The sequence below is a fragment of the Phoca vitulina genome, unplaced genomic scaffold, assembly GCF_004348235.1.
Source record: "Phoca vitulina isolate PV1807 unplaced genomic scaffold, GSC_HSeal_1.0 scaffold20, whole genome shotgun sequence".
In the NCBI taxonomy this organism is placed as follows: domain Eukaryota; kingdom Metazoa; phylum Chordata; class Mammalia; order Carnivora; family Phocidae; genus Phoca; species Phoca vitulina.
The window spans coordinates 26,620,883-26,644,317 of NW_022589723.1; the positions used below are offsets into that span (position 1 = coordinate 26,620,883).

A 23,435-nucleotide genomic window follows, 5' to 3' on the forward strand; every position below is an offset into this window, starting at 1 on the left:
TCCATGTGAGGTTTGGAGGCTGGGAACAAGACTGACACACCTTATCTGACTCTGTATTTATTAATATTAGAGGCCGGATAGTAACTACATGGAAACTTCATATTAAAAGAACTGGCAGTTATCCCACTGATACGCTGAAAAGTTTTGATTCTACATTTTCCTTTTTTTAAAATCTATGCTCTGAAATCACTTTCCGTTTTTTTTTTTTTTCTAGCAACCTGGAATATGATATCCAGAGCACATCCTTCATTTTTCTTCTCTTGTTTTATGACTCTAATAGGATCCTGTTTTCCTTACTGATTTACAAAATTAAACTAACTTAGGCTCTTCAAAGCACAAAGTTAGATCTAAATTATAGAGCTCTGAGGGGTCAGGAATACCTCCTATGATTTATCTGGGATATATTATGTAGATCATAAAATGCCAGGAAGGAAAGAAGGAAGGGAGGGAGGGAAAAAGGGAGAAAGAGAGAGAGAGAGAAGTCAGAAATTAAACATGAAAAAGATTCCCTTCCAGCAATTCACCATGGGACCTGAGCTGTTCTGGTAACTGAGGAAAGATGTGGATAAAATCAGGTCAAGATTGGAAAAAAGATTTTAACATTGGGCAGGGCCTCATTCACTATGCGCCACACGCAGTCACGGAGACGTTCCCAGATATAACCAATACTGTTGTGGGCAGTTTTTGATCCCCCATCAGAGCTTCAGACACTCTCATGCACTGTGTGGGAGCCAGACACCATCCCTATCACCTGAACACTGTCCCACTCAGTCTCTGGAGAGCCAGCTGGCCCAGGGATAGTATACTTGCTTCTTCCTTTCACCCAGAACCATCACCCCGAACAATCCAGGCCTACATCCTCTTGAACTAGACTTTGAAAAATCAAAAGCCACTTAACTCTTTCAGCAAAGAAAGCCTGACTTTCACTGCTTAAAGCCCAGCCCTCCCTCTTGAGGAGGAGGAAAAATTGCCTCTCTTTCTTTCCTGATGTGCTTACTGCTAAGGAAGGAAGAGCTAATTCTCAAACAGGTCATCCTGCCAAAATGTTAACAATAATTGGTTGTGGTTGAAGTTGATTTTCTTCTTTATGCTTTTCTTTATTTTCCAGCTTTCTACAATTATTGTACATCGAAAACAAAAACAAAAACAAAACAAAAATAACAAGAAAACACTACCACCACCATGACCCCCCCCCCCAAATAAATCCTGCTTTGAGGATTGCCTCTCCCAGAAATCTTCCAGATGTTTCATCCTGGGGGAGGATCAGCTACTATGGGCCCCCAAGCACATCACCTTGCCTTCCTCAATCTTAGCCCTTTCATTCTACATGGCCAGTGTTGCCTTGTACTTCTTTAATCTCCAGTGTTTAGTTCAGTCACCAGAACATGGTAGGTATATCTGTTCACTAAATTAATAAGTCAATGAATGAGTCAGTGACTGAAGTACCATATTACCTGCTCAACTCTAGACTTTAAAAGTCTTTCTAGTCAAGGGCCATCTGGGTGGCTCAGTTGGTTAAGCATCCAACTCTTGGTTTCAGCTCAGGTCATGATCTCAGGGTCATGAGATTGAGCCCTGGGTTGGGCTCCACACTCAGTGTGGAGTCTACTTGGGATTCTCTCCCTCTCCCTCTGCCCCTCCCCTGTTTGCTCATGCTTGCACGTGCTCTCTCTCTCTCTCTAAAAATAATAATAAATCTTTTTAAAAAATATGTCTAGTCATATATGAGTTCATATCTACTAGAACCAAGGTGATCGGGGGCGCCTGGGTGGCTCAGTCGGTTAATTGTCTGCCTTCAGCTCAGGTCATGATCCCAGGATCCTGGGATCTAGTCCTGTACTGGGCTCCCTACTTAGCAGGGAGTCTCCTTCTCCCTCTCCTGCTCCTCCTGCTTGAGCTCGCTCTCTCTCTCTGTCAAATAAATAAATAAAACCTTAAAAAAAAAAAAAAAAAGAACCAAGGTGATCCATTAAGACCAAGTTGGTTCTCCCAAACTCAAGAATCCATGGTAAAATTTGTAATCTGGCAAACTCTCTGACATAAAAACCTAAAACTTATTAGAAACATTTCTCAATTCCTGATCCAAACTCCTTCCTAATTCTTAATTAATATTTAGAAATGTGCTTGCAAGTATAATAGCCTTGGGCTATAATGGATTATAGTTAGGAAACTTCCATTTGTCATCACCTGTTGTTTAAAAATAACAGCCACCCCCACAGCCAGGTTCCATTGACATACTATGCCTTTTCTGGTTTCTTTCCTTTTTTTTTTTTTTATTTTTTTAAAAAATATTTTATTTATTTATTTGACAGAGAGAGACACAGCGAGAGAGGGAACACAAGGAGGGGAGTGGGAGAGGGAGAAGCAGGCTTCCCGGTGAGCAGGGAGCCCGATGCAGGGCTCGATCCTAGGAACCTGGGATCATGACCTGAGCCGAAGGCAGATGCTTAACGACTGAGTCACCCAGGTGCCCCTTCTTTTTTTTTTTTAAACATCTATTTACTTGAGAGATAGAGTGAGCGAGAGAGAAAGCACAGCGGGGCGGGGGGGGGGGGGGGGGAGAGGAGCAGAGGGAGAAGGAGCAGCAGATTCCCTGCTGAGCAGGGAGCCCAATGTGGGGCTCATTCGGGGCTCGATCCCGGGACTCCAGGATCATGACCTGAGCTGAAGGCAGATGTTTAACTGACTAAGCCACCGAGGCACCCCTGGTTTATTTCTTCTTAATGGAAAGCAGGTTGTTCAACTGCAACAAGGAGGAGAAGGGGGAGGGCTGGTGATCATTTAGCTCATTTCTTCACTGTGATTTTAGGAGTCCAAGAAAGCCCTCTTGTACTCAACCGCCTCTCATTCCTGTAGTAGGCAAAACTTTCATTCCAAGATAAGGCTGACCCTATAAACTCACATCCAGGAAAGGGACATGGGTTAACAGCCATACCAAAGCTTAAACAGCATCCCACTGACCCTGAAGGAGGGAGAGGCCCTGCAGAGACCAGGAAGAGAAGTTTGGAGAACTTAAGTCCATCTTGACCAGTCCCATTTTGCCCAGAGCTTGCCAAGCTCTTAGACCGGGTACAGACTACTTGAGGTTGGAATTGTTGGCTTTGGATTTCACCTAAATAAAGTGGCTTCTGGTTTACTCTCCCCTTGCGCTCTACTGTGGAGAACAAGACTGAGCAGCCTGATTAGGGACGCATAGCTGGGAACAGCACAAATGCAAAAGAAGACTTGCAAAGGGGGAAAGTGTGCTTTTCTGTTTTAGGAAACCTGCTGACGTAGGGAATGCTTCTGTTTTTCTGCAGAAATGCTGCCTTCAGTGGACAAAATTCAGCCACAATCAAGCTAATTGAATGCACAAATGTAATATTTTTCCAGGGCACCTCCAATTTAATGCTTGATGAAATCGTGTCTTTCGCATATATTTACAAAAGCTTTTCTTCATCCAGAAATGTCTGTTAAAATTGCTTATAGATGCTGAGATAGCAAATCACTCTTCTAATGTAATGAGATAAGTCATCTCTATAAACTTTGCTTGCTCAAATGTACTCGCATAAAAGAAATCAGGCTACAGGCTTTTTTCAATAAATAGAATGAACAACTAGAACTTGATGGCTATAGCATGTTCTGCCTCATTGCTAAGGGATGTTTAAAATTGCTCCCTCACTCTCTCGAAGCAGAGTTTTCATTTTGGTAGTTGATGGAAAAAGGAGGTCAAATAAACTGATGTGGATAAGAAGCCAAAGCCGTTTGTCAAAACGTGGGGAGAGACCGGAGATTGGAGTCATTTAAAGACTAAAAATTGATTTAAAAGCGTTCTGTCCTCAAATCATTTTTCTTGCTAAATGTAGCCACTTTGTGAGCCAGGTTTTCCCTGCTTTAGCTATCTTTACTAATAATTTACACTAGAGGAACTTCACATGCTGGGAAGATTTATATGCATAGCTGTTTGTGTATAGCCAAGTAAAACAGACCCAAAGATCAAGAGTCTATGGAAAAATCGAGGCCTTCAGAGGTTTAGCCAACTGTTTCCAAGTAAAATGTGTCTTTAATCTGGCAGCCAACTCTGTGACAAAAGACCTAATAGGCCATCTCATACACGCCTAGGGTTACCATATAGGGCTGTCATACACATATGGCCACTCAGGCTGTGCACTGCACAATTGAAAAGGAGATACCATTCACATAGGCTACTATGTTTAGGGTGCCATCTGGAGTTCTACAGTATGTCAGCCCTGCCCAGTCCCACCACACAGGTCAGGGGGGAATGAAATCATCCTCTTGTTCACAGTCATAGTTCAGTAAGTTTCCATGGCTACACTCCATGCATTGCCTTTAATTGCTCAAAGAATAAAATCAAAGTTCTTATTATCAGCTGACAAAATGTTAAAGCCTGCCTGGTGCCCTTCCCCTTCTCTTACAAAGTAAAATTGTTTGGGAGACTATTCAAATCTCCAGATGGTTATTTATTTCAAGAAATGGTTTGGACAGCTTCACTGAGGGCAGACTGGAACCCAGAAGAATAGGAGACCAAAGTCTAAGTGCCGTCTCTGTCAGTTTTGGATAACGTGAGACGATCACTGCTCCATACAGGGAAGAGACAGCAGGCAGCATTTGGAACAGTTCTCCCAGAGACTTTCTGGGGCCAGTCCGCCTTTCGGACTTTCCCTCATGCCTGCTGGAGGGTCCAACCAGCCAGAGCAGTGGCCAGGGTGCCCTAGGCATGGTGGGAGCAGGAGCCTCCCCACATTCTGCCTGTACCGCCTTGCCTTCTCCTACCACCTTCCCCTTTGCAGCCTGAAACACACTTTATGATGAGAAGCAACAAAGCCCAAATGCTTCCTGATAGGAAACATTACTCCAGACAGCCCCTGCCCAGCCCTATCAATTTTGAGTTCAATACCATAATTTGGGGTTTTAACCCCATAAAGATCCTGCTTCTTATGCAGTTCCTTGAACTCTGTCCAAGCACAAAGAAAAGTCTTTCTTGGGATTTGAGCGTCAGTTCGAATATGTATAGGAGGATACATTTGAGAAAATACTATTTTCACCTAACATACTTTTTAAACAATAGCTTAGTGGACTTACGGGCACATCATGGGCCACTCAAGAGCCATGCTCCATCTGAGTTTCTATCCAAAATTTGCCAAAGATCAAAATGGCAAATCATTCAGCCCACAGATACACTTTGGTCAACATAGTGTCACTTTAATTGAATTTGAATGCTTCAAGTGGGGCAGGCGGTCTTCATTTCTCCAGCCCCACACCCCCGGCCCCCATTCTGTTCAACTAGCCATTTTACACATTTATTCCCATTACCTGCTTACTCCCTGCAGACAGTACTGAGTGTGCCCTTCTTCAGCCAGGTTCAGGAATGAGCAGTTAACACAGCATCCTCTGACCAGGAGGAAATACAGTAGAAGGGTTTGGGGAGAGTCATCAACTCCCTCTGCCTCTGGCCTTACACCCTGCTTAGGGGAAGGACGTGCGTAAGCAAGCCGTCCAGTGTCCTGGACTAGCAGCCTATGGACAGCATCTTTACATGATACACATCATGTCTATTGCAGTCTATCCACAAAAGGATGGACCAGAAACCAGGTAGTCCTAGAACAGCCCCTGGCTGGCTAGGAGGGGTGGGAAACATAATTCTTTCTGTATACAGTCTTGGTGCCTACAGCACCAACAATGTGAATCACCTGTTCCATTATCAGAACCATAAAAACCTGGTGGAGAGCTTCCTCCCTGCTGTAAAAACTTCACCTTAGATTTTCGGACACAGCAAAAATGCTTCCTCCTCCTCTGGGTCATCTTCCTCAATCCTCCCAAAAGCAATCACTTTCTTCTCTGTGCCCCCAATCCACTTTTGTTACACCCCCTTACAAGAATACTATAGCCCGGGCGCCTGGGTGGCTCAGTTGGTTAAGCAACTGCCTTCGGCTCAGGTCATGATCCTGGAGTCCCGGGATCGAGTCCCGCATCGGGCTCCCTGCTCAGCGGGGAGTCTGCTTCTCCCTCTGACCCTCCCCCCTCTCATGTGCTCTCTCTCTCCTCTCATCCTCTCTCAAATAAATAAATAAAATCTTTAAAAAAAAAAAAAAAGAATACTATAGCCTGACTCACTGACAGGTGCGTCCTTGAGGTTGGGGCAGAACGTTATTTATTTCTCTAAGTCTAATGGCTTATAGACATATTTGCAGTATTTGCTAGAGCCTACCATGCCATCCCACTCCTCTTCCCAATTGGAGGGCACCACTGACGCTGGTTTTCACCTAATTTACCTGTAAAAAGATAAGCAGATGGGAGTTTTCCCCTAGAGGTACTATCATCCCCTGGGCATGAAGAGCTGTGCAAAAGGACTTTCTAGTATAATGGAAATGTTCTGTGCCTTTGCTGTCCAATACACTGACTGCTAACCACATGTGGATATCGAGCATTTGAAATGTGGAGAGTGTGACTGAGGAACTGAATTTTTCATTTTATTCATTTGTATTAATTTAAATGTAAATAGGCACATCTGGATAGTGGCTATCGTATCAGTCAGATGAGTTCTAGAGCTTTACTCCTCCAGGGGACAGCTTTACCAGCTGAACAATACAGCCCTTATGCATGCATGTTTGATTTTTATTTATTTATTTATTTTTTGACACGTGTTTGATTTTTAAACAATTAAGTCAAAAGCAAGGTCGACAAAGTATTTGTTTATAAAGTAAAAATTCAGTTTATTCATCTGTTTATGACACAGTACACAAGAGGCAAAGTGTTTCACATCATAGATTTCACTTCCAACTCCTTGGAATGTTCATTTCTTTGGCTAAAAGGAGAGACTAGACATGAGAGGCAGGCAATGCTTAGGCAACTGACATAAGGATGGGGAGGGGGTGATGCTAACACTATCCTCACGGGGACAGGCACAAGGGGTCTGTTAGTCACAAGCTATTTTCTAGAACTGTTAGCTGGAAACAAAGGAGCACCACTGCTGGGTGCTCATCCGTCGTGGGCCTCAGTCATCCCCACCACACAGGTACAGCAGCGCTTTCTGGTAGTCACCCTTCGTGTCTTGCTACAAATGGCCAAGGAGAAAAAAAGAAATTCAGCATCCGAAAAAAAGACCCCAACTCTGCAATAGCATAGAAGCAGGCTCAACGCACACAGAGAGCCTCCCCTAGCAGTAGCAAAGAGAAGGCTCTGTGGGACCTGCCCAGACACAAAGACACAAGCCATCATCAGCAGGCCCTCAGGGAGTCTGGCCCAGGGGAGACCTTCGAGTGACATGACCACAAGAGCAGAGAGAAGGTGAGGTACTGGGGATCCACACAGCGAGGAATCAGACCCACACAAGCCGGCCTGCTCTTCCTGCAGTGAGGTCCTGTAAGCACCACCATTTTCTCGCCGGCCCTCATGCTTCCATAGAAGATGAGGGCCTTTCCTGCCTCTCAATGCTGTTTCCAGGATTCTTAAGGTCATGCAGGAATAAGCTAGTGAAGTGTGGAAACATGTGCCCTAATAAACCCGGGCATACCAAACCCACCTCAAAATTCATCCTTGGTTAACCACTGACAGGCCTTTGAAAATGTCAGGGTCTTTTAGAAGGGGGGGGGGCTGCAATGCCTGTCTGACATACCCAGCCGGGGGACACCGTGAGCAGCACCCCCTTGCATACGAAGGCTGCATCTCTCCAAAACAGAGACTAAACTGATGGGAGAGATCCAAGTTCTGAGTAACTAAACACTGCCAGGCCTATTGTAGAGGACTTTCAAAAAATGGAAACAGTCGACCCTTAAACAGTACAGGGCTGAGGGGGACCAACCCCCGCCACCTCTGTTCCACCCTGACAAAAATCCACATATAACTTCTGACGCCCCAAAAACTTAACTATTGATAGCCTACTGTTGACCGGGAGCCATACCAGTAACATAGACAGTCAATTAACACATATGTTGTATGTTATGTGTACTATATACTATATTCTTACAATAAAGTAAGCGGGATAAAAAAATATTAGTAAGAAAATCAGAAGGAAAATACACTTACAGTACTACATTGTATTTATCGAAAAAAATCGATAAATCAATCATTCAAACCTGTGTTGTTCAAGGGTCAACCACTTAATAAAATGTAAAATTTAATTGATGTCAGCAAGTCTTGCAGGATCATTGTCATGAACACCAATTATCACTATAGAATAGCAGATGTGGGAAGTATAAAATCTTTGCCGGTCCCTCTAAGATTCTAGGACAAATCAAAATAGACCCATGGTATCTGATGACTAGCAACTCTTCCCCAAGGAATTAGAAAACCACCACTTTTGTCATCATTCTGACAGGCCCCCGGCCTGGGGACCCAGGGCCTTCTGGATGGCCAGGGAGGGCCAACACATCACCAGAGGGCTTACCTGGATGTAGTAGTACAGGGACTTGCTGTACTTCCTCTTGAATTCAGACCTAATTTTCAACATGTCCACTTCACTGCGAGAGACCATGATTCTAATCAGGACTTTATCACGAGTCCCCTTGCCCTGAAAGCCAAGTTGATGTTCCAAGTTACAATTTGCTGACAATGTAATCCAGTAAGTTTTCTTACACATGGAACTCATCTGAGTTCTTGATGCTACTCTCTAAGAAACTGCAAAGGTAATGGTGAACTACTCCTTTAAGAAAAACGATCATATCGGGGCACCTGAGTGGCTCAGTTGGTTGAACATCTGAATCTTGATTTAGGCTGAGGTCATGATCTCAGGGTCATGAGATTGAGCCCCACGTCAGGTTCCGTACTGGGCGTGGAGCCTGCTTGAGATTCTCTCTCCCTCTCCCTCTGCCCCTCCCTCACTCCCTCTCTAAAAAAATTAAAAAGAAAAAATAAATTAAAAAAAGAAAAATGAGCACCTTGGAATTCCAAACATGCCAGGATGAAATCAACACAAAGCCCCACTATGCTCACTAAATATACTTGCATGAGCACCAAGTACGGCATGGCTCAGTTTAAGAAGTGTGAGGGTTTACACATGTAACAAACAGTTCCTGGCTCTCGGGGCTTAAAGAACACATGCCACCACGTGTTCACTGTGGCTCTGTGCCATTTTGAATGGTATAAACAGTAAAGACCACTGAGTTTACTTCCAGAGTCTCAGACCAGAGGCACCGAGGAACAGGTCCTATCTGACACAGAACCCGAGGGAGATGGGAGTGGACGAGGGGTGATCCAGGAAGAAGGGCCAGGAAGCCAGAAAGCACAAGGGGCATTTGAGGCATAGAAAATGGGACAGGATTGTGGGAAGAGACAGTCCATTCAAGAGACAGTTACAGGGCTGCCTTCGGAGTCAGACAGACCCAAGTTCAAAGGTGGCTATGTAATGTCAGACGAGTTGAAGCTTTCTGAGCTCCAGTCTCCCGATCTATAAAGAAAATAACACAAGCCACATGGGCTTTTTGGTAATGATTTCAGATGAAGTAAGTAGCACCACGTCTACTGCACAGTGGTTGCTTGGTAATCTCTCCCTTCCTTGCCTGTCTTTACTTTGGGGTAATGGAAAGCAATCCCTGAGAAATCTAAGCAGGAATCAGACACGATTACCATCTGGTACTTTATTTTCTACCTGCACACAAACACATGTTCAAGTAGTTGGGGAGAGACAGAGAAGACTGACTTGTGGTCTTCTCGTCTGTCAAATACAACCACGGCTGACCAGTACACTCCTGCACCTGGACGGCGGGGGCCCTTCCACCATCCACTAGTCAAGGAGACTTGGTTTGGGGCACAAGAGATGAAAAGCCTAGTGTGCAAACATGGACCTCTCAGCTGAGTGCCCTTACCTTCATGGAGTCGTACAGCCGGTCAGCAAAATACAGGGGCTTGTTCTGAATGCACTGGACTGTGGAGAGAAGAAAAGGGGTCAGCTGCTCCTCTCCTCTCCAGTGAGGCATGAGACCCTGACCCCAGGGCACAAACAAGATGACCTCACATAACAGGAATGGGCTGCAAAATGGGAAAAACTAAAGGAAAACTGGGGATCCTCTGAAACTCAGCTCCACTGTCATTTTAAACCAGGGGACACTAAGGGCTGCAGAAAAACCCGAGTGGATATGTGAGATTCCCCAACAGAGCCCTTTTTCTTGTCATCTTATTCTTTCTGGGCAATTCCTCACTCTACCAGCTTCAAGCCCTCCTCAGTTTCAGATCTTAAATTTATACAGTGAAGATTATACAACTACCCAAATCAGGTAAATGAGCCACACATCCCAAACACATGTGAATGAAAAGGATTGCCACTTGTCACTTCTGCTATGGCACAGTTTCCTGAAAGCTGAAAGGGATGGGCCAGGGGTGGGGGGTGGGGGGAGGGGGGTTGCCACACTTGCTCACCCAGGTTCAGGAAAGCATTTTCCAGGTCTCCTTTGACCTCCTTCTTGATGCTCTCCAGCATGTCATAAGGGCTGTAGCTCTTGTACCTTTCAAATACTAAGGAAAAGCAAAAAGTAATTACTATAACAGAGTCGCTAATCAAAGCTGTCAATGATCACTCACATGGTATGCACCATGGTAAAAACAACTAAACAACTGGGATGATCACAGCATCTTAGAGGATTAGGGGTTGTCATGGTGGACCAGAGCTGACATGGCACTGTGTGGCTTGAGACAGCTGTACCAGGCACCTGTCCTGAATGGCACAGCCTGGGCCACATACTTTGACCATCTTTAACTCTGAGTGGAACCTATTCTACTTGGAAGCAATGAGAAACAGTACATAGTGTCCAGGAAACTCCATTACTTCAACAAATACGGCAAGATAAAATGATCCTGGACAAGAAGGAGCAGCAAGCTAAAGCATCAAATGTGGAAAACATTTAGGAGAAAGAGGGGTCCAAAACGGGAGAGAAAGGCAAATGGATCTGGTGATGGAAGATGGATGAGATTATGGGGTGCAAAGTAGAGAGTGAACTTTCTTCTGGCAGACCCATGCCCCAACACAGATAACCAACAAGCTGGGCTGAGAGGACCATCCCTAGGCTCGAAGACCTCTTCAGTATAGAACCCACCTTTCTGGAGGTGACACACACTCCGCTCAGTCATGATGCTGATCCACTTGGGCACATCAGTTCCTTTCCTCTTCACTCCAGCATCATAGAGATCCTACAAGTACAATCAGCCAAGAAAGTTGCCTACATGATCCAAGGTAAGGTCATAAAAAAATGTCATGCAAAAAAACTCAAAACCCATACACTGAAAATTCCAAATGAGAAAGGATGACTGCACTAAAGACATGGGCAAAAATGTTGTATTTAAGTCAAAAGTCTTAAATAAGAGCAGTCTTCCTTAGGCACAAACACAGCATGAGACTAGATCGTGAGGTGTGTGCTGTACACATCTACTTCCTTGAATGCCAAAGGAAGAACCAAGAGCTTCTATTCCTATATAGTAGGACAAGTAAATGTTCATTAGCGTATACAGTCCTCCTTCCTTTGGTACTTTTGTTAGCAAATAAGCTAATGGTTGTCTGCTGAAGACAGCTCAGATCAGGTGCCACACACACATTTCTTAGAGACTCAGGAAGTCTCCCTTTTAGTTTCTGGAAAATTTAGGGGCTACAGGTAATGCTAAGAATGGCAGGGAGGGAGGGAGGAAGACTTACACAAGGATAAGATACTCATTCAGTGACCACCCACTATCTAGGAGTTGTAAAACCTAACTTCTATTACTTTATTTAAAACCCTTCTCTACCTCCTGCTAAAGGTGCTGTGTGAAACATATTGAATTTTATTTTATTTGTTAAAGATTTTATTTATTTACTGAGGGAAAGTGGGAAAGGGGGGAGGAGCATAAGGAGAGGGAGAGAGAGAATCTTAAGCAGATTCCATGCCAAGTGCGGAGCCTGACGTGCGGCTCGATCTCACGACCTCAGATCATGACCTGACCTGAAATCAAGAGTTGGATGCTTAACCAACTGAGCCACCCAGGTACCCCGAAACATATTGAATTTTAAAACTAAAATGAATTTAAATTAATTTTGTTCTGAAACTCTCATAAAATGCTTTGAGATAGTTGTTGACCGTCTGGGAAAGGCACGCAGTTCATAATGATCTGAATTAGCTTAACAAACAGTTCTTAGTGATTATGGGACTAGAACCAGCAAAAGTGCTGTTCAACCAGAAAAGAAGGGTCTCTGCTACTCTCCCCCTTTTCCCTCACCACAAAGGGCAATAAGCCTTCCTATCCCTGGCTTTGCCTCCACCATCTTCTTCCATTGGGCCATGTTGTATACTGGTGTTTATTTGTATTAAATGCACAGCAGTGCACACAGCCTTATCACCCTGCAGAATCTGGTACTTTCACACAAGCAAAGCCTAAGGCGGAGAGTCTGCTTCTCCCTCTCCCTCTGCCACTCCCCCTGCTGGTGCTCTCTCTCCCTTCCTCTCTCTCTGTCAAATAAACAATAAAATCTTAAAAAAAAAATGACACCGTGACTCCTGAGATTAGGTGATAACAAGCATTTGGCTTCTTCCTTGCTTTCTCTCTTGGATCACTCACTCTGGGGAAAGGCAGGTGCGAGGATGCTCAAGCAGGCCCTTAGAGAGGCCCAGGCGGAGAAATAGAAGGCCTCCTGCCAACAGTCACGTGGCTGAGTGATCTTGAAAGTAGATCCGCCTAATGCTGTCAGGCTTTCAGACAATGCAGCCCTGGTCAATATTTTGGCCCAGCCTCATGGGAGTCCTGAGCTAGAAAAACCCAGCTAAGCCATCCTCACAGAAACTGAGAGATGTTAAGTGTTGTTGTTTTAAGCCACTAAGTTTGGAGGTAAATTGTTAATACAGGATCGATAACCACTGTACAGACTATCTAGAGACTTGCTAGAAAACAGAAACTCAAGCAAGAAGCTTGGCACTTACCCGGGCATCTTGGTCAATCAGTTCATAATCAATGACAGAGCCATCCTCTGCTCTTCTACCCTACAGAAGAAAACAAAAGTAAGAACATCAAACAGGTTTCTTTGTGTGTTTTAATGTTGAAAATTTTCTCTCCAACTCATGTAAACCATTATTTAATTTATGGAACACACATATACTTAAAATTTTTCTTCACTTTGAAGTCTAGACCAGACCAAGACTGGTAAAATAATTGAGGCAGTGAAGTGGGAGGGGTGTGCCTCACCATCATCAACCCCCTCCTGGGACAAGCACTTACTAGAATTCCCACTATCTCCAAAAAAAAGCGCTAATGACACTTAGTTCCTTCCCTCAGAGAGCTTACCATCCAGATGGAAAAATAAGCATGGAATAAAAGGTAAAACGGCACAGTGATCCATGGCTTACACAGACATAAAATGCAGAAGAAGGGAGAGATCTGTCAGTACGGTGAGCGAAGTCTGCGGACAACGGGGCAGGGCCGAGGTGAGCACTGAGACCTGAGTCAATGAGGCCAGTAAAGGCGTGCAGGAGAAAGCCATTCCCCACGGAAGAACAGCACAGGGACAGGCTGAGCACGCCACAGGTCAGTGAGGTGCCACACAGCTAGAGCAGAAGGTAAGCAGGAAGGAATCCTCGAAGGAAGACGTAAGGGAGGGACAGGGTCTAGGGAACTTTTATAGGCAGTTAAGAGTTTGGATTTGATGTAGCAGAAATGGGTTTTGATCAAGGGAGTGAATTAGTGAATGTGGACTCCAGAAAGATGGGTGGTTGGTGGGACACAGGACGAGGAGTTGGCGGGGAGGGCTGTATGGAGTTGTTACAGTAACAGAGATATGAGTGGGCAGGAGGCAGCATACCAATCAATCATTTGTCATGGAGGTTCCTGGAGAAAATAATTTCTCTTCCCTCCCCTGGCACATAGGCCTTAAATTGCACACTGGTCAGATTTCAGACTCAGAAGGGAAATGCCTTTCATCCACATTTCTGTGTTAACATTAGCAAACAAAGACCCCCTCTGCGGGCAAAGGACTACCTGGGCAAACCCTCTCATAAGAAGTGAGAGCAGAGAGAAGGAAAGAAAAACAAGAGGGTCACTTCCCACCGGGCCTTATGTGGCCATAGACAGAGGCAAAGTGACCTTCCCCACGTCATGCAGTGAGGGCTGGCACATAATCCAGGCCAGGACTTGAGAGCTGCCTGCTCCTCCTCTGGCCCCAAAGTCCATTTGACCATGCGGTTTCCCAGGATAAGAAATCCTATTATACAAAAATGACAACTCTGCAGTGACAGTGCACACCCCCTGTCAGAAATGCAGCTGGAATTTCTGATGCAGGCACAGAGGATTGAGTTAATTTGTTCCCAGGTATAAAATGAAGTATGGGACTTGCCTTTGGAGGAAACAAGGACAAAGAAATAAACCGGAAACCAACCTTTGCAAGGGCAACCATCAGCTTGCGGAAGTCACCAGATGTGTCAGAAATGATGTCCTTCTCCAGATCAGTCTTGTACACTTGGAAAACAACACATCTGGTTTTATGCTTCCTGCCTGTGCAGCCAGCCAGCCAGCCACGCCAACCGCCCCCACCCCACTAAGCCTCTGAGGAGCAGAAACAGCTGTGGCAGCATGGATGTATCCACCCACATGAGGGCAGATGGTCCATGATTTATTTTATGATTTTTAGCCTCATAAAATCAGAGCCAAATGTTATTATCAGTGACAGGAGATAGAAAGGGCAGGATCAAATCAGGAATCCTCAAGCTCACCTTTGATCAGTGACCTCTTTTGTAACTAAAAATACTGTTTCTCAAACTTCTTGACTATGAAAACTCAGTTTCAACATGAAAAGAATTTGGAAGGCTACACACACACACACACACACACACACACACACACACCCAATTGTGCTTTGCTATCCACTGAATGAGAAAATGCACAGTGGCAAAAGCTAGTAAGAATTAAAGAGTACTTTTGAATGAATCTGTATTTTATTATTCAAAATAGCTTCTACATTGAAACCTAGGAACTGATACACATGTAAGCTACATCACTGATTCCACCCACAGCCTTCTGTAGTGCTGGGTGCACACATATCCACAGGCCTCTTGCAATAATTATCCACAATCCATAGTTGGGAACTTCTTAAGCAGAGACCAGAAAGCACCCAATACATTAAATCCATGTACAATGCTTTCTACCCCTCCCATCAGACCCTTAAAAAAAAGAAAAATTTTGCTTTCTCTCCTTTCTCTCCTGCCTATCCTTTTATAGAAATTCTAGTGGAGTGTAATTACCAAACGGGCCACAAGAAGATAGAGAAGAGGGACTTGGACCATGGCAAACCCCTGGACAGTCCAGAGAGCACTTCTGCATAGATAATCTGGGCATCCTGTCCCCAACACATGGCCCAGGGAGCCATGACGAGGTTACAGAAATTGGGCTGAGAAGGTGCATCAAAGAACTAAGGCTACTCACTTTCTTTGTAGACTCTGTTAATTTCCTGAAGCTCTTGGTTGGTCCTTGAGCAGATGATCTCAATGAGGGAGTCCTCGTCAGTCCCCAGCCCCTGTGAACCAGGCAAGAGACATCAGTAGGGAAAGTCCTCTTGGCCATTAGCCTACTTCTCTGATCCCAATCAGGTAAACTGCAAACCTGGATTGGGTCAGTTAGCATGCTCCTTTCTAGATTCCTACTGAGGGATCTGTCCTGTATTCCTCGGCACAACATAATGTTATTTTCTATTTTTTTAAAAAATGCTTCACTAGAATAGGGGCACCTGGGTGGCTCAGTCGTTAAGCCTCTGCCTTCGGCTCAGGTTGTGATCCCAGGGTCCTGGGATCGAGCCCCACATCAGGCTCCCTACTCGGCGGGAAGCCTGCTTCTCCCTCTCCCACTCCCCCTGCTTATGTTCCCTCTCTCACGGTATCTCTCTCTGTCAAATAAATAAATAAAATCTTTTAAAAAAAATGCTTCACTAGAATAAAAGATGGTATAAGTGATACATCTGAGCTCAACTATATCACTATAGTTGCCTTTGGGTGATGGGTTTACAAAATGAGTAACTTTTTCTTCTTCCTATTTTTCTTTATTTTTTAAATTATTTTAATAGATTGGGAAATTTTCTTTATTAAATAATTCTGCTCAGTAATTTAAAATACAGGAATATAGACAGTTTGTTGTCATTTGCTGCCAGCATCACTGGAATGGAATAAGTCTTTTGCCAGGGAAAGGTACAGATAAGATAAAATTTTTAGCTTCACCTCTTTGAAATGTAAAATTGGGTTAATGTTAAAAATTTCATTCTTGTACTTCCATTTTTGCTTGATTACTATGCACTCTTCAGGCATTTTAGGGAAGCAAAAGGAAATAATGAAGTGCCAAATAAACCTAGACACCAACACTTTATTAAGGAATAAGAATTTGATGGGTGATGTATTCAAATTTAATATATACACTTTTGAACGTGGCAGATAGCTTGAAAGGACTCAATGAAACATGTATTTCAAAGCTGGCTTCATGATCAAAGTCAAGATTTAATAATCAGGATTCTCTAATAGTTGTCTTTCCGAATATGGAAATATCACTTTGAACTAAGTAGAATTACAACTGTTTAAAATGTAAATCAATTATAAGGTGTTAACACAATAAGAAACTTACTTATCCACATGAAAAGTGTGTCAGCTATTAATTAAACTTATTAGAGTTTCTATGCCCCTGAAAAGTGGTTTGTATAATATAAGCTAAACCTCAGGTTAATGGTTAATTTTGAATTTTATTCTTAATCTAAATCTCTGAGCCAATGCCTCTTCTTCCAGAGTTTTTAATCATGATATGTAGAGGTTCTAGCACAGCCAAGCTTTCTTCCCACCTGAGCAAAAGGTCTACACAACATTCTATACACATGTTACAGAGTGACTACTGAGTGTCTTCAAATATGTTAGGGGCAGGTTTTCAATCTTGAGATGATAGAGATAGTCTAAAAATGACTCATGCCTTGGAAGAAACGCTATGTCCTGACATAGTTACAGTGTAAACACGTGTGACACTAGAAGATGTTTTCTTCCACTGCTGATCTACCAGTGTTAACATCTGAGGATTCAAAAAGCATTTTTATCTCTGGATTCAGAGGTGACCTTGGAAATTTCCAAAACGTGGCCCACGCTTCCCACAGACTGTCCACAATTCCTATCACAAGGGCAACTTCTACCATAACATATGGCTAATCCTGCCACTGGTATTGCCAGAAGTCAAAACAGATTTTTTTTTTAAAAAGCATAGCTCAGTTAATGTCACTTCGAGCTTTATGGATTTCAGAAGGGTGCTCGGCTGTGAGGGCTAATGGGAGAGCCAGCACAAGGTCAAAGATTTAGTAGTCAAAACACCTTTCATTGGGCCCTGTTACGGAGATTCCAGCGGTGAGTGACAGCTTGAGCAGGTCCATTTCAAGTCACTAATACCTAGTAATAGATACTAGTAAAATTGCGCACATCACTAAACTAAATACATTTTTGACGAAAGTAAGATAAACTGATCTGAAGTGATGATGGCCAGGGACAGGCTGACTCATCCATGGCTCCAAAAAACCCCAGATTTGGTTTTCAGGAGTGTCCTTTTTATCAAGCAGGATCATTAAATGTTGCTGACATTTTGTCCTTCGTCATTATACCTTCTCTGCAATACAGCCTACTTAGGAAACTCAGAGCCAGTCCGCTCAAGTAAGCTGAGCACAGCTTGGGCTAGGCTGGAGAACTGAAGGAAGAAAGAGATTCCCCAACAAATCTTGTGGCAGCCCTGAGCTATCAAGTCCTGGATGGTGGAAATGCCTGGTGTGCGAAGCTGCCTCACTCTCAAGCTGCTGTCTGGGGAAAGAGATGCCATGAACTGTGACATGAGCTCTGGTGACAGGCTTATAGCTTGGTCTCTTCATAATTCAGAAACAGGAGCATCACAGAAAACATACTTGGACTTCGAATAAAAAAATGAGAACCATAGCTCTCCCCCCACCCCCACTCTGGAGGCTTTACCCAGTTTTATCAGCAGAGGGCAGTATCAGATTAGTCAAAGTGTTCCAGGCACATACTATAAAAGAGGTTATGTTTTGCTGTAAAATGCATTTATGCTTATGTATCTATCACATTTATATAATACTTAATGTTTTAGGTACACAAAGAATTCAGGGAGTTTCTAACCTGGAATTTCTACTATCTAATGTAACCTAAAATTCCAAATAACTTTGCAAAAACAAAAAAACAAACAAAAGAGTTAATCTGTGCTAGAATACTTTGAACAAAACACAGGTACCAATTACAACCTGAAACCACCCTTTATATGTACTGTAATGTCCTGATTTGCCTGAATTTGAATCAAACAATGGGACTGACAGGAGAAGGTCAGAAGAAGAAACACCCAAGAGAACATGGGCAGAATTTGCAAGCTTCACTTGACAAAAGCTATGAGTTTTACTTTTGCCTTAATGTCACAACAAATCTTTTTTTAAGGAGGAAGTGTAATCAAGGAAGTAGTTTTTCCAAATGGTATTCCAATTGCCCAGGTGCCAAGCAGTAGCAGCTGGATAACTGACTTCCCAGCATCATGAAATTTCTTTACAGTCTTAAAAAGAGTAATGAAATATTTTTGGTACAAATCCTGAGACTTATAGCTTCAGTTCATTAGGAAAAAAAAAAAAAATGGTTCCAAATGAGAATTCAACAAAAATGAAAATCACCTAATTATACCCAGAGAGCTGTAATTCACAAATATTAATGGCGGATTTGACAGAGAGTGCATCTCACACATGTTTACCTTCATGGAGGCTTTTAGCTCAGAAGCATCATACTGAGCAGGTGTTTTCAAAAGGCCCAAAATCACGGTCTCCAGGTGGCCGGACAAGGCTGACTTGAGTGCTGATGCAAGTTCCTTCAGAAAAACGGGCAAGAACATGGAAAACGTGGTTGGTAACCAATATTCTCTTTAAAACCGGTGAATAAAACAAAAGCAAGCAGGATGTGTTTGTAAAACGGATTGTGATTCCTGAACACTCTGGGATCTCAGACCCAACTGTCTCAACTGCATTCCCTTCAACAGACTCCGATGTCAGAAACCATAGGATCAGACTTTGCTCTGACAAAATCCCTTGATATCCAGGCTGACTGAGGCATCTTCTTCCAGTCGTTACAAAGAAACCAGGGCAGTATGCAACTCCTCAGAAAGCTAGGAGTGTGAGGGCACTTTATAGCACACTTGCAAGTGATAACCACTCATGGAAGGTAGGGCACTTTCCAAGGTCAAGGCCTCTGCTAAGAAGGAGGTGGTCAGAGTAAAAGATGTTGGTGCAGCTGCGCCAGAGGTGGCTCCTAAAAGTCTCCGGAGGAACCAGGAGCCCCACCATGGGTGGAAGTTGGATCACGAAGCTTTCCCATGCAAATCGCTTCATCTAGGACAGAGAGAACATCTATTTGTCCACACCAATTCGGGACAGAGCTGACAGAGACAACGGGAGAATGAAGTCCCTGCTCTGCACTATTTTTTAAGGTTTCCACTGTCACAACGTAGATTGTTAAGTCAGAGGTCTGAGTCAGCCCCAATGTATGCAGACAAATCCCCGAACTCAATGTGTCTCTTTACAGGACTTAAGCTGGCGATTAAACGCCCTACACATCATGAGCACTGAGTGATGCCTGAACTCTCCCATTATTTTTTTTATTTTCCTTTCTTTTCACTTTTTCCCTCCATTCTCTCCCTTCCTTCTTTCTCTCCTGCTTGCCAGCAGCACCCCATGGCATCTATCATGGTTAGCCTCTAGAAGTATATGCAGGTGCCAGGAGGTGATGTGTAGTCTGCTTCAGGGAGAATCTTCTCAAATCATTCCTAGGTGGTGAGAACTGAGATGGATCTTGGAAATCATCTGGACCATGCATTCCACCACCTACTCTCTTCTGATTCCCGGTGTCCTAGTAACACAGCACACTTAGAAAGGGACTTGAAAAACAACACCTTCTAATTATAGCACCAATTTTCCAATTTGGAAATCTGAGGTTAGGTCATTCCAAAGTTAACCTACCCTTGACACCCCTCTACCCATTCTCTGTTCAAACCTCAAATTTGAGTACCTACTGACATCTTCCACTTCTACTATAAACTCCTATCGGCATTCAACTTCTTGCTTCTCATAAGGTCTAGCACAGGGCTGTGCACATAATAGAAACCCCAGAAATGTTTGATAAATAAAACACTACCATTCCTTATATGGAGAAATTTGGCATCTGCTTGAATGTTGAAAAAACAGAAGACCAATCGTCTTCCTCAGCTCCTCTCCACTTCTATTAGCTTTGCCTATGCTGTTCAAGGCTCATGACAGAGGCAGCTTCAGTCCATACCCCAACGTACTCTCTAATACAGGGCTTTCTCCTTGATTATGCAAACAACTCATTCAAAACACTAATGTTCTGCTTCCAAAATCTCCTTCAGAAATGATCTCAAGTAATTATGTATCTTTCTATACATGATGACAATTTTCCTTAGCCCAAGATTGAGAGACATAAAGAATCAGTAGGACAGGGGCGCCTGGGTGGCTCAGTTGGTGAAACATCCAACTCTTGACTTTGGCTGAGGTCATGATCTCAGGGTCGTGAGACTGTGCCCCGTGTCAGGCTCTGTGCTAGGTATGGAGCCTGCTTAAGATTCTCTCTTTCCCTCACCCTCTCCCTTTGCCCCCCCCTCACTCTCTCCCTCTTTTAAAAAAAAAAAATAAGGGGCGCCTGGGTGGCTCAGTCGTTAGCGTCTGCCTTCGGCTCAGGTCATGATCCCAGGGTCCTGGGATCGAGCCCTGCATTGGGCTCCCTGCTCCACGGGAAGCCTGCTTCTCCCTCTCCCACTCCCCCTGCTTGTGTTCCCTCTCTTGCTGTCTCTCTGTCAAACAATAAATAAAAAATTTAAAAAATAATAAAATAAAAAGAAGAAGAATCAGTAGGACAGTAAGCTGTCCCCAACACACACAAAGCCTGTGTGGTCAATGAACCCTATCATGATTCTGGTAATATCTTCCAACCAACAGAGTATGTGAGGGCTTTGTTCTCCATCTATCTAATTTGAAATCAAGATCCAGGCTTCTGTATTTCTGTGTACACTTATGTGTACACACTCAAGTGTGTTCAAACACCCCACTCTATAAGTGACAAATGAAGGAGCAACTATAGGCACACTATCCAAAGAGGTGAGCCTGCTGCTCCAACTGGAACTCAGCCCTACCAGGTCCCAGATCCTTTTAGCAACTGGAGAAATAAAATACTCCCCTCTATGCCTCACTACCAAAGATTATATTAAGTCTAGTTGGAAAAAGAATTGTAATGCACGTAAGATGATAGAAGCCGGATTCTTCCCTATTTATGTCCTTTCCAACTGTTTGAGTAGGGGAGGGTGGGAGCCATAGCAGGGCTTGACCTGCAACTTTCAGAACCCTGGTGGTCATGTCAACCCCAAGAAAAGAAATGTCTTTTCCAGAATCCTTCCAACTCACCTCCACTGTGGCTACGAGTGAAAGCCGTTAAGTCAAACAGAAGCTGCAGGAAGCCACGCTTACTGCACTGTCCAAGAATAAATCAAAAGCTTTTAATAGCAAGAAGTTAAAAATAAAGCATCCCATCCTTAAAAATAAAATTTCCTAACACTGCAACAAAATAAAGGATGAACAAATGCTGGGTTGTTCCTTAACCACTAGTGCACAAGCAAGGGAAAAAGCGTACAAAGACTCTTTAAATAGTGGGAGCATGGCATGTTGAAGATAGCCTAGTAGACCAAATGAACTACTAACTAAGCCCATTTCCAGCAAAGCTCTTAAGAATTCAAGTATATTTTTTTAAGAGTGAGGAAAGCCTATTAGGATCAATACTAACTAAAGGCTAGTGTCCTAACATTAAATTAGAAACATCTTATCAAGAGCTAGCAGAAGTCATAAAGATGAAATGAGTTGCTACATGCAGAGAACTACATGCCTGGCACAAAGCAAGCATTCTAGAAATGATACCTGCTGTTACTGATGTTCCCTAGTCCCTTCTAACTTTCTGTTCCCAGCAGTGCTCCCTCCACACCCTCTGGTTGGAGGAGGGCACAGTCTTTATGGATGAGCTCCAAGCACTCCAGGGATCATGAGTGTGTGAGTGATGACTTTTAACAAGGATGTAAAAGGAAAACCTTGGATACCCAAGAGTTCTAGAAGGCTCTTGCCAGGACGAGCCAGAATCCATAAAAAGAAAAAGCAATGGCTGAGGAAATGAAATTCAACAAGGAATGCCCTCCACCCCTGAAACTGCTTGTACCTTTTTGGTCCTTCTCTGGTAGGCGAAGGCAATATCCTGTCTCTGTTCATTGCTGCGGTTGGTCAAAATGTTGACAATGGTGACCTCATCCACACCTACGGAAATACAAGTTGGGAATTGTTATCACCCATGTGCTCTAGTCCTTTGGGCTTACACGGAGGGTTTTAAGCAGTATATACTGTTTTCCAAACCAAAATGCCAGGACATCAAGGGTTGTCCTTGTCAGTACCCTCCACCAAATGCGTTTAACTCAATTTTTATCCTGACAGCCGCAAACCTCAAGCCTAAATGGACCTTTTGAATATCTGCATTTAAAAAAACGATTTTAGGGTGCTGGGTGGCTCAGTCAGTTAAGCGTCTGCCTTCGGCTCAGGTCATGATCCCAGGGTCCTGGGATCGAGGCCCGCAGCAGGCTCCCTGCTCTGTGGGGAAGCCTGCTGCTCCCGCTCCCACTCCCCCTGCTTGTGTTCCCTTTCTCGCTATCTCTCTCTCTGTCAAATAAATAAATAAAATCTTAAAAAAAAATAAAAATAACGAAAAAATAAAATAAAAAAATGATTTTAGGGGGGCCTGGGTGGCCCAGTCGTTAAGCGTCTGCCTTCGGCTCCGGTCATGATCCCAGGACCCTGGGATCAAGTCCCGTATCGGGCTCCCTGCTCTGTGGGAAGCCTGCTTCTCCCTCTCCCACTCCCCCTGCTTGTGTTCCCTCTCTCGCTGTCTCTCTCTGTCAAATAAATAAAATTTAAAAAAAAATTAAAATAAATAAATGAATAAATAAATGATTTTATTCATAAATTGGTTTCTGGAATCAACCGTAGGAGGTGTGTTTGTGGGGCTTTGGCAGTCAGATGGAACAACAAATTTTAAGGAGGATTTTAAATGAAGGTCCCCAAATTGCCATTTAACTGGGGATTTAATAGACAGTAACTGTGAACTGAATTAATAGAATTATTTATATTTATTGCAGGATTATGGCTATATAAGCAGCTAGGTATAATTTCTATAATTATAGAAACTGTCATGACAAATGAGTCAGATTTAATATGGCAGTTGTATTTTAATAGCATAATTGATTAATACAATCATACTTACTGAAGACTAAATTGTTTTTTAAGGAAAATAAATGTTCCACTGCTTTTAATCTTCAATAGGCAATTTTAATAATCAATTTTATAACTTTATTAAAAAGAGTAAGTGTTTTAATCTAAATTAAATCTAAATTGGGAGTTT

General features: G+C 43.4%; 1 protein-coding gene across 3 annotated transcripts in view; it reads right to left on the reverse strand.

The window, feature by feature from the left end:
* Positions 1-6,692: 6,692 nt before the first annotated feature.
* Positions 6,693-23,435, reverse strand: part of ANXA2 (annexin A2) — a 55,291-nt gene continuing 38,548 nt past the window's right edge. For all 3 annotated transcript variants that reach the window (XM_032417242.1, XM_032417243.1, XM_032417241.1), the window contains 10 exons: positions 22,206-22,300; positions 18,694-18,807; positions 15,367-15,457; positions 14,324-14,403; positions 12,876-12,935; positions 11,028-11,121; positions 10,354-10,449; positions 9,804-9,862; positions 8,387-8,509; positions 6,693-7,054 (listed from right to left, as the gene is read on the reverse strand). In XM_032417242.1, coding sequence (XP_032273133.1) covers positions 6,995-7,054; positions 8,387-8,509; positions 9,804-9,862; positions 10,354-10,449; positions 11,028-11,121; positions 12,876-12,935; positions 14,324-14,403; positions 15,367-15,457; positions 18,694-18,807; positions 22,206-22,300 — 872 coding nt within the window. In that variant the 3' untranslated portion in view covers positions 6,693-6,994. The remainder of the gene's footprint in view (positions 7,055-8,386; positions 8,510-9,803; positions 9,863-10,353; positions 10,450-11,027; positions 11,122-12,875; positions 12,936-14,323; positions 14,404-15,366; positions 15,458-18,693; positions 18,808-22,205; positions 22,301-23,435) is intronic.